The sequence below is a fragment of the Falco peregrinus genome, chromosome 5, assembly GCF_023634155.1.
Source record: "Falco peregrinus isolate bFalPer1 chromosome 5, bFalPer1.pri, whole genome shotgun sequence".
Lineage (NCBI taxonomy): Eukaryota > Metazoa > Chordata > Aves > Falconiformes > Falconidae > Falco > Falco peregrinus.
Window position 1 is genome coordinate 76,778,607 of NC_073725.1, and position 16,578 is coordinate 76,795,184.

The following is a 16,578-nucleotide window of genomic DNA, read 5'->3' on the forward strand; positions in this document are numbered from 1 at the left end:
TAATACCTGTTGTGAGACCAGTAATCAAAACACAGTGGAAGAAAATTAACTGCAGGAAAGAAACCCACCTGTGCCTCAGCGATGACCTCGCGCGTGCCTGGCCGTGCTGGGGCAGATCTCCCCTTGGAGAGCCACGGTGGAAAGAACAGGAGAGGCAGAGCAGGGGGGAAAAAAACCCAACAAAAAAACAACATAAAAGAAAACAAAGTAACCAGGATAGGAGCAGGGGAGAGGGCAGCAAAGCCAGTTACAGCTTAGGCATCATGTGCCACAGCAGCAAGTGCAGAGGTTGCGCATACAGCTGCTGCAGCTGCAGCCCACTTCTCTTTTCAACTGTATAACCCCATTAACCCTTTGCGGGGTTCTAACCAGCCTCACTAATTTCCTTCCCCGATCTCAGACAGGGCCCCTAGGCAAGCCTCTCAGCCCTGGTGCTGGCTCAGCTGCTCTGTTAAGGGGGCAGAGCCATGAGACAACTGAAGTGGCTTCAGCTGACGGCAGGAAGAGGCTGAAGGCCTTGGCTTGCCACACCTGGATCTGCTGGGGCTGTGCCAGCAGGGAGACAAGGGAGAAAGCTGTGAACAGGAAGGTCCAAAGGGAAGAGAAATTGCAGAGGACAACTGTCCAAACCTGGCAAAAACCCAGTCAAGGCCAATCAGGCAGCACTGTGACCAAGACCACAATGTCTTTGTCTACAGTGCTGGCACTCCTGACCCTACCCAGAAACGAGTCTGAACACCAAGGGCGTAAATCATTCCCCAGAAGGCAACAAAGAGCCTTAACCACATCCAGTCGGGCAGAAGCGAACAGCAGAGCAAGGTCTGCAAGCTCCTTTCCAGCAAAACGGTGAGGATGGTCAGAAAGAAGGGCAGCTCATCCATCTCCAGCAAGAGACTTCACTTCCTTATTGCTACAGTGCCTCCTGGTCTCCGCAATGAACGCCTGACAGCAGTGGTATTTTCTCTCTTCTGCAGGAGAAACAGCCCACCTGGAGCTCTGCAGCGTTGCACAGCGAACGGCTCTTGTATGTGGTGGCAAACATTGGGAGTGTCCTACTGCTCTTGTGTCCTGTGGAGGTGCATTTCCCCATCCGCTTCCCTCCCATCGCAAACCCTCTCCCTGGGGCCACGCCAGCTCACCACGCGCCCGCCCGCCTCGCTGCCTGACCCAAGCCAGGCTGCACCCCCAGGGTCTGCTGTCTGCAACTGCCTCGGGTGAAGGGATTTCTGAAAAGCAAATTATTTGTTTCAGAGAGGCTTAACTTCTGTGCCACGAAGGCAGCGAAGGGCAGGGCAGTACTGAAGGGCAGGCAATCCCCCAGCAGCACAGGGCTTCTTGCTGGCTGCAGAGACCATCCTCCTCAGCCAGACAGGAAGGCTGCAGCTACGCTAGGGGATCAACAGACAGCACAGGTTCACACACAAATTCACAGTCCTGGCAGTTTTTAAGTGTTTGCACTATTTCCTAGTACAGTTTTGGCCTGTGCCAACTAGCACTCTGCAAAACAATATTCCAGCACCACGTGGGGAACTCATGTTCCCTGCTCGTGGCTGGCAGCTGTGATGCCAGGCGCCTTTTTGGGGTGGTGGGGAGAGCTTACTGTATGGATGCCGACCATGCTGCAGCTGGTTGCAGCTTCCTAGTACAGATGTAGCACTTAGGAGTGCCCAGACACACAGACAAACTGCCCACACGTGCTGAAGGCTGAGCACAGCGGTCAGAACAAGTGCCTGCTGTACGAACCGTGTGTACCTGCTCGGACACGGCTCGTCCAGGTGCAAACCAGGTGCAAAGCCAGTCGCTACGGAGCAGCTTTATCTGCAAAGCAGGGATCCCAAGGGGCACAGCTCACAGTTCCGCTCTCATCCCCATCCCATCACCTGGAGGACTGAAGGACCGGTGCTGTCAGTGCAGGCCATTGGGAGGGCTCTGAGGAGTGTGTTTTTAAAGCAACATAAGGGATTTATATCCACGCATCTAACCGCTGCTACACTGCACTGATCCCCTCTTCCCAACAGTCTGCCCCAACAGCTTCACAACACAGCTTCCCTGCAGCCCATGTGCCACTAGTTACACACTGCAGGCTGAGGCTGAAGTGCAGGGCAGTGCACAGAGATTCCCAAGAGCAAAAGAAAAATAGGAAAATATGCATCTAGGCAGATGAGAGAGCAGTCAGCTGGAGGAGAAGGAAGGGAAAAGCAGGCCTGGGGCATGAAGGTTCAGCAGGTAAAAAGGTGTTTCACAGAGCGGAGGACTGTCACTCTCAAGCACTGTCAGAGAAGCTCTACAGGCACACGGGATGGTTACTTACATCTTCCTCCGTGTCTCCACCTTGCATTGTTCCCACGATCCGTGCGCCAGCTCTTCCTGCAAGAGCAAAGAGAACTGTCATAAAGCCTGTCTTATGGTTAACACCGAAGGAGAACAAATAATAAAGTTCAGAGTTTACATTTTAGAGGACTAGCCAAACGGCAGTGAGAGGATGAGATCCCAATGCACGCAAGGTTGCCCCTGTTAAGACCTAGAGCTCAGGAGAAGGTAGAGGAGGGTAAGGCTGACAGTCATTCTAGTCAGGATGGCATTTCCACAGCCACCTTGTGCCGGTATGACAGTTCTGACAGGATAAGAGGCAACAGACACATTAAGAAACGGGATATTCTACCCAAGCACAAGAAACCACTTTTTTTTTCTTACCGTGAGGGTAGTCAATCACTGCAACAATGTTGCCAAGAGAAATTGTGGAGTCTCCATCCATGGAGATATTCAAAACCCATCTGGATATGGTCCTGGACAAACCTCGTGTTTGAGCGGAGGGGTTGGACTAGATGATCTCGAGAGGTCCCTTCCAACCTCAACAATTCTGTGAGCTGGCATATTCCTTCCTCTGCTTTGGTACACAGAGAACAAAAGCCCATCTCTTCCACGTGGTGAACCTCCCATCCTTTAGAGAGCTCCCTATGCCCGGATCCTTTCTGGTACCCCAGTAGGGACTGGCAGCTCCCAGGAATCCTAGGCAGTGCCAAGGCAAACCTCAAGAACTTCTGTTGAGAGTTGGATGTGTAAGTCTCAGGAAGCAGGTGGGGATCTCAGGGTTGCAGGGAGTTCACTGCAAAGGGAGAACGCACTTGTGCCTTGCTTTGTTACTTTTGGCTACGTAGAGGCCATATGAAACAGGGAAGGTGCTAGCACAGTCTGCTTTGCTGGGAAGGCTGCCCAGAAGGTCCTGGGAGTGGGTACTGCAGAGTTGTGACTGGGGAAATTCTGCGTGTGGGCTGACTGGGTGACTCAGCCCTGCTTCCCGGAGCCACCAGAAGTCACTCAGCACTAACCAGATGCCTGTTCAACAGTCCTGCTGTGATCATCACACTTCACCACCCGTTTATCTCCTGTCATGACTAATTTTCTCTATGCCAAATATGGATTTTTCCAATCTAGACAAAATCTATTTTACTTCTTTTTTACCATGAAAACAAAGCAACTTCAAAATATATGCTGTCAAAGCCCTTTTGTACACCCCAAAGTACAAAACAATACAGGTCCCTGTTGACCCCTTTGCAGATTGATTTGGATTAGCTGTAGCAAAAAGCTGGCTAATTGTCCAGAAGTCACCAAAACCCCTTGTTGCGCCAAGGCGGGTAATTTAAAGGATCTCTTGTCTTTAAATAAAAAGGTTAGGTGTCCTCTAACCATCAAGTTGCTGATAACACAGGCAGTGGAGATGGAATCATAATAAGATTTCTGGACAGATCTCTCTTCAAGCTCTCTTCAGAGACTTTTGCTCTAATTGACACTACACTAAACACTCAATTTGGAGATGATTACAACTGACCTTGTTAGGTGCCAATGGAACCACATTTTTGCCCAGCCTACAGATGGCTCCAAGAGTTCAACTGCAATTTTGCCGTGTAGAGGCTCAGCATGAAGCGTTAGATAGGGAATTATTACCTCAAAGGGAGAAAGCAGCAGGGAGCTCCTAAAACTGACTGGTAAGACAAAGCTGAGAGAGATCCTGAATATAAGAGAATTAAGATATTATGTAAGGAGAGCTGATGAAATAGGACAGTTCAAAAATGCCAAGGGAAGGGCTTAGAGAATGCTGACAGAAGGCCTACAGGGTGCTGGGTGCTGCTCTTCTATCAATGGAAACAGTAAGGACATCTCATGGGCATCTAACTTCTCACATTTGGAGGAAGACAAGAATCAGGGACTGCCCAGACTTTGATCCCTACATTGCTGAAGCCAGCAGCACCTCTGAACTAGAGACTGTGGGACCAGCAGGATTAGGTCCTGCAGACCAATCCTAGGACACTTGCAGGAGACACCCCAGGTTGCAGAGTGGCTGGAGTTTGTGCACTGAGCTGTAGACTGAAAAGGAGAGAGAGCAGATTTTCCACATTGGTTGAAGAGCTTCCGTGACAAAGGCGGGAGTGTTATTTTAGCTTTCAGATCATAACCCCCCAAAGTTTCCGTGTGTGGGAGCAAGGAGTGGCAGATGCCATGGTGCATTTCCATGTGTACCGGGGGAGGCAGGAAACAGAGGAGTCGCCTGCACAGGACAGGGAGAGCTGGCAGGTATGGGAGCTGTTTGTCACCTGACTTTTTCTGGGTTCAATTTAGCTGGGCTCAGCTTGCTGCAGCATTAGTGCTGCACCACTCTGGCCACAGAGGCTCATGGAGCTTCTGAGCAGGTGAGAGCTTGTTATGTTTATGTACGGATAATGTGAATTCAGCTGGGACAGGCTGTACAAAGTGATAATTAGGTAAAATGTTAGTAATGAACAGACTGCAATTCACTGCACCTTTGGATTCAAATCTAATCTCTGCGCACCACCATGGTTTATAGCCACTAAGCCATCAAAAATCAGAAGCGAATGGGCATCCATGATTTTAAGCCTGTGAGCATTTGCCGTTTCTCCTCCGCGCGTGATGCTTGCCATTGTACTACCCCATGCAGCTGCCCACAATAGATCCACAGGACTAGAATTATTTACATGTTCTTACCCAGCAGTGGGTATATGTTAACCCTATGCCTGACAGCAAGAAGCGACGCTCAACCTGAGAGTTAGGGCAACCCGCCCATGAGGGGAAGGGAGATTTGCAGCTGAAACATTTCGCTCCCAGTTTAGAGATCTGCATTCAGTCTCCAACTCTTAATGCACATTCACAGCATGAGCTCAGATAAGACACCTCCCTTCCCTCTGCATCACCTCCACACGCAGAAAATTGGGATAAATCTTTTGCCTGATCTTCCTGATCCGTGTGCCCGCTGGGCACTGTGTTCGGAAGTGTGAGTGTAGCCCCTAGCACAAGGCCCTGATCTCAGCAGTTTCTAGGCATTGCTAAAGTACAATGATTAATGAAGCACACTACAGCAGCTGCCCAGGGCGGGCACACTTCTATTTATTTCTTGCTCCTCCACAAAAAGGAAATCCACTTGGAAGCGAGTGACATGTATCCCACTATTTCAGGCCTACAATCTCTCCTCCTTCTCCACTGGTCCAGTGTGGCACTGGCCATAATCCAGGCTGGAAGCATACAGAAATATCTCCTCTTCCTCAGGAGCACCCAGCTTTGCTGACACAAAACATACAGCCAAAGACAGTTCTGTTGGGAGCAGATGCTGAGATGGTGGGAGGAAGCTCTATTTCCAGTTAAGACATTCATTTCTCTGAATTCCAATTGCAGCCCTTGTTTTGGTGCTTCCAAACACACTTGATTACCCCCCTTTTCCCAGCTCCATCAGCCTGGTAATATTGTCCAGCAGCCACTGTATCAGGAGACTAAAGACTTTGCAGACTCTTATCTGAGGGACAGGAATCTGCAGAGATCCACACAGAAATTCATGAAAATGAGAAGAGCAGCTGTGTTAGCTTTCTCCCTCCCAGGTTAATTTCCTTTGAGCCCTGTTAGCCAGATCCAGTGGCTCAAACACAGTGTTGACTGTTTTTTCCCTCCTGCTTGACTTACAGAGGCAAGGAAGAAGAGACTAATCTGACTCTACAAAATGCTTTTATAAAGTTTACAATTAGGACTTAATTTGCTTTACTAGAAAAATATATTCACTCCAGGAGCACAGCCACAAGGACCCACTGTACGCCACGTGTACAGAGCCCCAGTCACAGTAAAACTGCACTTGGTGAAGTTCACAGGGAAGGAATTTATTTTTAAAAGCTCATGGAGAGCAACATCAGTTTGGTAGAGTCCTCTGAGGTGCTCTGAGAGCAGGTGCATTTATGAAATTTTCCCCCTTGACTTCACACATCAAACAGCTGGAGAACTTGAGTCCTGCTAATTCACAGCCAAACACCTTTCTGCCAGACCCAGGCCTTATGCCTCAGCCTTCTCCCGCTGCCACCACCACGGTGCCTGTGACATCCAGACCCAACCTCCTCACTTTGACAGGCTTTGAATCAAGGCAAACACATGCAACAAGAAGCCTGCAAACCCCAGGGTTCAGGAAGAACCATCAAGAAGGGAGCAGCCTGGCCAGGTTAGAAGAGATTTTTGTTTCTGTTGCTCTGTACTTCTTGTTATCTGCCAAGAAAGCAGATGGGGATTTTCAGAGGAGCTCCGGGGTTACAAACAATAATCACAAACCCCACACAGACAGGAAAGGTAAGAAGAATTTGGCGCCCAGCAGAGCCTGTGGCAAGGCTGCTGTTGGTATCTGACTCACCGCTGCCCACCTGACGCCACATCAGGTCGATAGCTCGCCCTCGCCCTTCTGTGCAGACATCAAAATCTATTTTGGCCTCTGAAAGCACGAGATACAGAGCACCTGCAAGCCCCATTGAATATGTGAGCTGCAGATTCCTGGTATTTTTGAGAATCAGGCCTTGCCATGCTGGAACTGCTGGGACATCAGGAGGATGCTGACAGTTTCTCCACACCCCTGGCAAATCCTCCCTAATGGCACTTGAGTTATCAAGCCTGGCATGACTCTGAACAAGACACTTTCTTCTGGGTTTTTGGGGGTTTTTTTCTTCCCCAAAACCACAAGCTCCAGGTACTCGGATTGCAGCAGTGGGACAACCCTGCTCTCCATTTCTCAAGGGTTTCTGAACAGACTGGCTGCGGGGAATGGCCTGGGAACACATCCTGCACTAAGTTGCGTGCCAGTAAAAGGCAGCTGTCCCTGCGGATGAAGCTGAGAGATCAGGGATGGGATTGCACTGCATTTGAATGATGCCTAGACAACTGCAGTGGGCTTCAGTGTGTTTTTCTTATCAAGACGCATTTCCACAACAGAGGAGAATGCAGCATTTTCAGAAAGCCTGCTAATTTTGTTACCATCTTGGTTTTGCAAACATAAATGCACTTGCATACATTTCTTGGTCTTGGACTCAGAGATGTCATTTCCTTTAGGAACCACAGTGAAGGGAAGAAATAGACTAATTATTTAACATGTGTTTTTAAAAATTAAGCAGGTGACAGCCACAGGAACTCAATGTGAACAAGACATCCAACAAGGAGCAGACAGCTGTTGCTCATTCCTAGTTTAATCCCTCCACTCCCCTGCATACTGATGACACACCTGCAGTTTCTACACACCTGGGGAGGTTAGAGGGAAGGAAAACATTCTAGAAATTCAGCAGCCGAAATCTGAAAGCGGCCACAAGCAGGGAAGAGAATTGCCACAAGTGGAATCTGACTATTTCCACTGAGAACAGGACTTTTCTACTTTTCAGCTTGCGTGCTGTACAGAGGGATTTGGAAACAGGACCATGTAAGCTCACCTGAGAAGATTTCTTGCTACTAAGTCAAAACTCCCATTCTCCCTACAGGACTACAAAAACCCAAGGGCTAATTCAGCCTCCGCAGCCTTTCCCCCAGCACGCATGGTACCTCTAGCCCTTTCCTAATGTCTTGCTAGCTGGCTCCTACTTATTAATCACAAGCTCAAGTTTAAGAAGGAAACAAGACAGGGAGGCTAAACATCATCATCTCAAAACACTGTCTGCCACCACAGCATCATCAGCATGCTCTGGGTGTGTGCTGCTCCGCGCCGCTGCCTCTGTGAGATGCATCTGTACAGGAGTGGGGATCCCCACAGGCCTGGCTACAGCATGGGAACAGCTGGTGCTGGCAAGCCAGCCCGCGTCCACCGAGACACGGGACCACACTCTCTCTGCCCCCAGACTCATGTCCGGTTTGACTGTTGCGTACTTGGTCCCATTTCCTCCAACGAGGTACACTCTGCTTTCTTAACCAGCCCTTTATTGTCATCTGCTGCATCCAGAGACACGTTTGTTCTTGCTATGTTAAACAGTGCAGGCTTTCACAGGCAAAAACGTTATCTATTCAGTAGCAAGTAGGCTCGCTACCTGGCTGCCAGCACGTCATTACCACATTGATCCTCTGGGTCAGTTCTGCAAAGGCAAAAGGCTCTGAGAGCGCTGCTCTCTCACTGTTTGACTTTGGAGTGATTGTTTGCTGAAAAACATTCAGAGTTTTATAAAGCTGTCTTCTTACAACAAAGCAAAACGTGGCTGAAGTTGTTACTGTCTCAGCAGTGAAATGGTCTCTGTGCTCCAAACAGTGTAAAACCACCCCTTAATGCCAACATGATAATAAAAAACCATAACAGCTAAAGCATTCAGATAATTGGTTTACAGGAGCTGAGAGATCCTGGCAGTGTGGAATAGAGGGTGATTTACTGCAGATAAGCACAGTTCCACAGTTCTGCAAGTGTGGATCATTTCTGCTTCATTCAGTTGCATTTCCACTGCCTACCTTGTCACAGGCACGGTGGGTGCCAGCCTGCCATGGCCAATCCTATCAGCCAGCGCCACCACTGGGAAGTAAAGACACCCTCGCGATGCTAAAATGCATGAGACTGGGAAGACGGATATACACATGTAATAACATCACTTCAAAATCTGCCACTTTTGACAGCACGGATGAAAAAAATCCACTTTAATTCATGGGGAGACTGGACAGGTTCTTAGGGAAAAAAAATAAATCTACTGAGGGTTAGACTAAAGCCATGGAAACCACATCCAGCTCAGGAAATCCTGATGGGGGTTGAAACGGTTTGAGAGCAGGAGGGAACGTGAAGGAAGTTCCCACACTTTTCCCCAGGCATTTTCTTTCAGCCGGTGCTGGAGACAGACCTTGCACCTGACCCGACACAGCAGCTTCTGTGTTCCTAGGGCAAGGCTTTGCTCTCCTCATCCTAATCCCCACCTCATCTGCATGCGAACAGCCATTCTGCTGCAAACTACGGGTTTATGGCCTGTTTCAGGCAAAGGGCAGATTGTTAAGACCTTCAACATTGCAAGAATTGCTTTTTCTTTGGCTCTCTGACAAAACAAGAGCCTTATTCTCTAGCATCACTAACTCATGGTTTAACCTCAGGGAAGTCCAAGCATCTATTTTATTTGCATAACAGCCTCACTTACCTATTGCCAGACAGTTTAACAGCGCATGTGAATCTTTATTCACGTTGACAATATTAAAATTAAAAGTTATAGACGATAAATCAATTCTCTAAGTTACAAAAGCAAATGATTAGAGACATATGGATTTATGATAATAAGCCCCAACAAGGAGGAGACTTGCCTGTAATCATGGCGTTGTGATGACAAAACAGGTTGTAGTTTCACAAACCCAGTAAGCCAGCATCCGTCAGCTTGGTGCCTGTCCTCCAATAAATGCCTGCCATTTATTTTCACTCTCACGCCTGCTCCCTCCTCGAACAGAAGCCTTCCCAGCTTCCTAAAGCCGGGTTTGCTGTCTTGTTGAACCAGAAACATTGAGCTCAGAGGAGACAGAAGCTCCACAGTGCGTGACAGCTTCCTTCTTAACCTGCTACTGCCTACTCCTCTTTGTAGCTGGAGAATAAGCGTTTGATTTTCTCTCTGTACCACAACAGCTAGCAGCCTGGCATGTCTCCCCCAGTTAACACTCTTTTCTGCTCCATGGGAGACTAAATCCGATACCTTCAAGTTTTTTAATTGGCTAAAAGAATAAAACCAGGAGCAGCAATATTGTCAAAGCTGCATTTAGTTTGAATTTTGCTGCATCTAGACAAACCTGATGAAAGGACTCTTGAGGGTGAAAGTGTGTTGATTTTTCTCAATTATACCAAGTGGCCTAATAAGAGAGATTATCTCTCCCTGAGAACCTTGCCTTTATAATGGCAAAACACACTGGAATACCTGCCCACCTATTACAGACAGAGGGGGAAGTCTTACCTTACAATACTAATAACCTGGAAATTAGAGATGTAAAACTGAATCACAGCAGCTACAGGAATTGACCACTGTGGACCATTTCTCCTTAGTCTGAGAGCAAACATGGCTTAGAAGCACCACCATGTAAGACGACACAAAGCTTCAAAAGAAAGTGATTGAAATATCTTGATTTAAGTCAAGGAAAAATGCAGTAATTAATACAAATAATGTTCTTGTTATGCTGCCTTATTTATTAAGTGCATTTTAAATGCAAACTACCTGTGCCGAAGAACATGTACAGATTCTTGGTGTGTTTAATGACAAATAGCCAGCGAATGTTCAGGCCTGGTTTTCTAAAGAAGGTGATGCACCTGACGTTTATCTCAGACCTTGACATATCTCCGGAACTTCAGCTGATGAGGGTCAGGCAGTCAAATATACCACCTGTTGATGAGGGACCTGGACCAAAGGGGCCCCTTTACCCAGACAGAGAGGTGCAGATCTGAGCCTGCTTGTCACAGAAGCATGCACTCTGGATCAGGCTGGAGCTCCCAAAGGCAAGCTTTGACCTGACTGGTGTGTCTTGATACAGTCCAAGCTTTTGCTCCTATGTTCTGGATGGATAAGAATGGGCAGGGCTGAGCGAGCTCACTCTAACACGAGCAGCAGAGTTGTTAGCGTTAGAAAACTCAAGTTTTCCTAAACAAAAAGTATAGACTTTTTGAACCAGCGGTACGGACAGAGAGCCTGTTATTAATCTCACAGTGTAGCTACAGCTAGAGCAACTGGGCAACTTGCCCAAAATGATGATGAATAACCTCAGCAAAGCAGAAATGTGAGCCACAATCCTTCCCTTAAGAGTCTTAACAATGTTTGTATCCACTTCTGCCAGCAGAGCACTGTAGGACTGCAGCGCTGTGAGTTAGGATGGGGAACACAACCTCAGTCCCTCTGGGTAGGTAAGGACCTCAGGGGCCGTTTAACATACCTGGAGCTCCTTCAGTAGTTCACGGCAGGCAAGAGGCAAAAAGAGCAGAGAGTGCTAAGGGACACTTCTGACTTACACAGAGATAAGGAGAGTGAAGATTGGGATGGCAGCTGTGTGGTTAGCAAACAGCACACTCAGAGGATGTAGAAGTCAGAGGATAATTATCTGCCAGAGGTAGTTTACTAAAAACTGGAAGAGACCTACACAGCAGAGGAAACATCTCAGGGATTTGAACTGCTTGCTTCAGTCTGACAAGCTAATGCTGAATCTCCAGGAAGTGTAATTAATGATAACAAAGCTCTTCCTAGAAAAAATTCTACTTGCAACAAAATCTACAATTTCTATAATAAAGCTTTTCACTCCTAAAACTGGTATTAAGAGCTAACTCTGACTGCAGCCTGTACCCACATCATTAGGTTATGACGCCCTCTGAGATGAACCATCACAGACAGTTACGCAGTCATTTCCAAAGCTCTAAAAACTCTGTCCAAACCTTTCCTTGAGAAATGGCAATGTAAAACCCTTAGGGAATAAAACCCTTAGGGAATATTAGCATTTCTAGCACTTATCAAGGATTTTGAAGTTTTATGAAAAACAGAGGAACTGGGGATAAAAATGCTTGAATTATATTGACTTGAGAACTTCAGATTCTTGCTTTGGTATCAGTCAGAGGAGAGAGCAGAATTCAACTCAGAAAAAACACATATTTGCGGTTTAGCTAAGTAACAGGTTCCAACAGAAGTAGCAGCACATGAAATTACCCGCACAGGCACTTCATCCAGATCCCAGAGAGGCTTTTGCTGATGGTCAGAACCACTCACTGCTAACAAGAACACCAAGAAGAACTAATCTGATTTCGTTGTCATTTTGCTTGACTACGGACTAAGCAGAAGGTTTCTTTTTCCACCTAAGCGAAACACAGACCCTCAGACAGTAACGTCTCTGAGTTGCTTCTGACCAGGGCTCTAGTGGAATCAGCAGCCAGAAGCTGCAGTCCTGCTCCACAAAAACAGTGGCAGAAGCCAGATGTCCTTCCCTGAAAGAAATAACTCAGGTGTGCACACCCACGACTGTGTCAGTGCGGGTGGCTTTATAGACTTGCTCAAGGTCTCCTTTTAAGGAAGGCTCTACTAGAATGAGCGTCAGCAGCTAAAGGGAAATAAATGCTTTGCAAGGAGAAATGGTATTCCTTCTCCACAGCTTTGTATAAAGCTACTTGAAGAATCTGTAAGGCAATACCAAAGCACATTCTACTTTTTTCAGTATAATCCTTAATTTGCTCCCCCCAAAGTACTGCTTTCTCCACAAGACACTGTCCTCTTACAGCTCATGAGAACTCAGCAGAGCCAATATCCTTGAATGACAGCTGGGTCTTCTTACATTTAAGGTTACTCAGATAATTCCAGCACATCCTTCTGAATACAGGCAACTGAGGAAAGGTTGATACCTTGCAGTAGTGTTTGCATGGTGGTGCGCCGCTTCATGATTTGCCTGTCTTCCACTTCACTGTCAGATCCTTCATCCTCTTGAATCTCTACATCGGAATCATCATTATCTGGTTAAAACAAAAACAGTGGATAAATATCACTGAAACCAACCCACAACTCCGAACAGCAGCTGGCACAAGAGACGCTAGCAGTCTCTACCTTTGTGAAGTCCAAGATTAATTAAAAATGCAGCCTCAGACAGAGCATTGGCTCTACTGATGAGCACAGGGAAACAGGTAACACCCACATCCTAAGTAAGGCATCCTTCTACACGCAAGTGCCAAAGCAGCAAACAATATAAACAATTGTCTTGGGACAACGCTCAGGCTGTACTGTAAAGGTACTGTTCTAAACACACTCTCTGGGCACGGAGCGTGTGTACAGTCAGAAGGTGCTATTTCAGCAACTGATTTAAAAAGAATCTTTTAAAAGCATTTGGAAAGTGTGGTCGTATTTAATATATCTCCTAGTCTTTTACCCTGACATAAACAATATAAAAAACTGTCCCCTTAGACTGTTTGCCTTTCATTTAATCGTAGCTGTTAGAAGAGCACAGTGAGACACTCCCAGACAAACAAAAGCAGTTACAGGCAAACCCAAGACACCTGGAGAGACAGGAAAGCTTCCCAACATGCAGGAACTTCAAGTATTTTCATAATCTGCCTTTGTTTTCTTCTTTCTATCCAAACTAAAGCCTGTTTAGTTCCTTACTCCCAGTTCCCCAGTCACCAAATCTGAACAAACCTGAAGGACTTAGATAGGTCCTTCCGATGTTTGAAAGGATGACAAAACTCTTCAGATACTTAGTGCCTGCAAAGAAAAGGGCAGGCTGTTCTCCGTGCCAGCTGCACAAGTCCTGCCTTGAGGGTCACATCCATGATCAACCAAACTGATTCTCCTTTGAGCCTCTTCTGAAGTAGAACAGCGGGTGGAAAGTTTGGAGCAGGCTCTGCTCTGCTCAAGTGTTCTTCTGCCCCACGATCCTTCTATCCCTGTCTCCTTGGTCATGGAGCCTGCTTGCATGCCAGCCTCCTTGGCTCACCGAGACCAAGCTCTGCTTCCCACCTACTGCCTGCTGGTGACTATTTACTTCCCTCTTCCAACATTCAATCCGTGAGCCAGATCCTCAGCTCCTGTCACCCTGTGACCTCTTCTCGCTCGAGGAGAGATGAGCCCCCCTACACCAGCTGATCTTCCAGCTCAGAGCTGACGCTGCGTGGTGGCCGCCCTGCAGGAGTTCACAGGGCTGTGACAAAGCCAGCAGGTCCCCGCAACGAGGTCAGCACCCAGCACAGCCACAATGGCTGCTCATTACTTAGAGAAAATAGGCGATTCTTTCCCAGGTACATTTAATTACACATGTCTGAGCTGAAAACGGAAATAACTGCTTTAATTATGATTAGTAATGAGCTGACACATCTTTGCAATATTTGATTATCAGACAATATACAAATATTAGACATTTCTCCATCAACTTTTTCATTGCAATATTAAGTTAATGACAAAATATAATGGCAAGGGATGTATTTGATACCCTGGCAAGATTACCTGGCTCCAGCAATCTTAGCCACAATTTCTATTTGTGTTGCACTTTCTTCTTTGGCAAGCAAAGGAATCGCTCACTGCTGTGTGACCCGAATACTGTCTCTGTTCATCTGGTTTTCAGGAAAGTGAGGTTTTGTTCAGCCTTTGCCCAGGAGAACTCCTTGGGAAGAGCCACATGGAGCCTAAATAAATGATCCAGGTTTGTGCTCTGTATGTTAAAGAACAAGACTATCTCATCTGCAGTGGCTCTCGCTGCTACCACTAAATGCCCTCATACTTATTTTGTGGGGGTTTTGTTCTTTTTTTTATATATAATATATACATTTTTTCTGCAGCATTTCCTCCCTTTCAGGGTTTGTCTTCTGTGCTTAGTATCAGCATAAAGCAACGAAAAAAATAAAGCATATTACTACAAATTCCCACGTACTAGTATACAGAGTACAGAACACATTTTAATGGACCTGGCTTATGAGATTTGCATGGGTTTACATGAAGATTATTTGACTTTTTGCAACAAACTGCTACTCAGCAATCCATGTGCCCAAATTTAGGCCAACACCGGCAGCTTACTGGAGCTTAAGGCTGGTATTTTAACAAGCTCCTGTATTTTTATTATGAAAAGGTAATCAGCAGAACAACTCTATAAACTCTGGCCCATTTTCCCCCTGCTGTGATTTACTCTACCGCACGGAGAATACTGGCAAAGTCTCAGACTACCTGACAGAGAATACACTGGTATTTCAGACTCCACTTGCCTTATGTTTCAACATTTCCATTTCATAAAGGTGGGTTTCAGTCAACTAAATTAGTTTCATTTAAAGCAGTTGGGCCACAAAATGTACATCCTGGTTACAACTGAAAAACACTGCTCTCAGAACACGCGTTGTTTGTTCCAAAGCACACCTACTGTTTCCAGCAAAAGCCAGAGCAGATACCTGGACCGATAATGCTGTATTTAAATGATTTTATTTTTGGTAATTTGCAACGCTTGAAGGACCAGCACAATTTAATAACTTACCAGTGATTTCATTACAGATTTGTTAGTTTGCATAAATATTCAAGTAAATGTATCCAACTGTAAAATAAGAAGTTACTGTGGTGAAGATAATGAGCACAAAGGACATCGTTTATTGATATGCTTCAGAATTAGATGTAAGTGTGGTTCAGCATGTTCAATTTCATAATAAAACCCACTGCTCTGAAAACACAGGCACTGGCTCCACAGCAATTACTGGATTCAGCAGGATGTTGGTTTTGGCAATCAAAAAAGTCAAGTGGGCAACTGACAGCCACTTGATCCAAAATAAAATCCATTTAATAAATAGCATGAAATTTTAGAACAGGAGAAAAACAGGGGGTGGATTGGCATTTTAATGTGACCAAAGGGAGAGTGAAGTTCAGTGCCCACTTGAAAGCCTCAGTTCTACCAAATCCATACTCTTGTCTCACCAAATTCAAGAGCATCAGGCTGTATATCTGCCTGAACGCTATGTATTTGCAGCTCTGCAATCTGATGAGAAAGAAAAGCTTTGATATATAAATTTCACTAGGGAACATCCCTTGTCTTTAGTACAAAACTGAGATGCTTTGTCTGACCTCTACAAACACAATTCATCCTGGTACTGAGAGCTATTGATCGAGGTCCGGATACTTGTGGCTCCTGCCAAACCTCAGCAGAAAGCCTGGATCTTCAGGCCTGGGTATACTAAACATGGGCATATATATTTGTATACCAACAAACATCAGCCAGCAGGTCGCAGAGGTAGGTCTAAGCGCACCTTCTTACCTCGCTTGGTCATTTTAAAATGGTTTATTGCTACAGTATCCAAGCTCACATTTTTAATAGTAAGGATGATTAACTACAGCCCAGGGGAACAACAGGTCTCTGTCACTTGAAACAATTAAAAATAACTCGTGATGACAAGCTCCATTTAGACTGGGATTTGTAGTCTTGGCACAGGAATAAGTAGTGATTTTTTGGCCTATTTTGTAGAGAGGTCCTACTTGGCGACCATAACTATTTCTAATGATCATAAAAGCCAAGAATCCATTAAAGTACTATTAAATTAGGACATGAATTTGCCATTATTTAGCAAGCAAAACACAAGACCATTGTGGACGAGTTCCAAGTGTCTGTAACAAGAAGATGGATGGCCTGAGCATTCTGCGGGTGACAGTGCTGAGCATTAGCAATACCATCCAGGCATCTCACCCTAGTGGGAATTGCCCAGTGATTCACTGCTACATTTCAAATGCCACAGTTGTTGCAATGGGGCTTTTTGTTTATCTGCTGTCAGATTTTAAGGCATCAATTCTGAAGCAGAAAGGGTATAAGAGATTCACTGCAGCAGCGTCATGCAATTTGCTATCCAAAGCACGTTAT

At 46.1% G+C, this 16,578-nt stretch overlaps 1 protein-coding gene across 5 annotated transcripts in view; it reads right to left on the reverse strand.

The window, feature by feature from the left end:
- CLUAP1 (clusterin associated protein 1) overlaps positions 1-16,578 on the reverse strand; it is a 68,737-nt gene that overhangs the window by 764 nt on the left and 51,395 nt on the right. For 3 of the 5 annotated variants that reach the window (XM_055805805.1, XM_055805802.1, XM_027796354.2), the window contains 3 exons: positions 12,611-12,718; positions 2,312-2,367; positions 69-122 (listed from right to left, as the gene is read on the reverse strand). In XM_055805805.1, the coding sequence (XP_055661780.1) occupies positions 69-122; positions 2,312-2,367; positions 12,611-12,718 (218 nt within the window). The remainder of the gene's footprint in view (positions 1-68; positions 123-2,311; positions 2,368-12,610; positions 12,719-16,578) is intronic. The other 2 variants (XM_055805804.1, XM_055805803.1) reach the window with 1 other exon arrangement.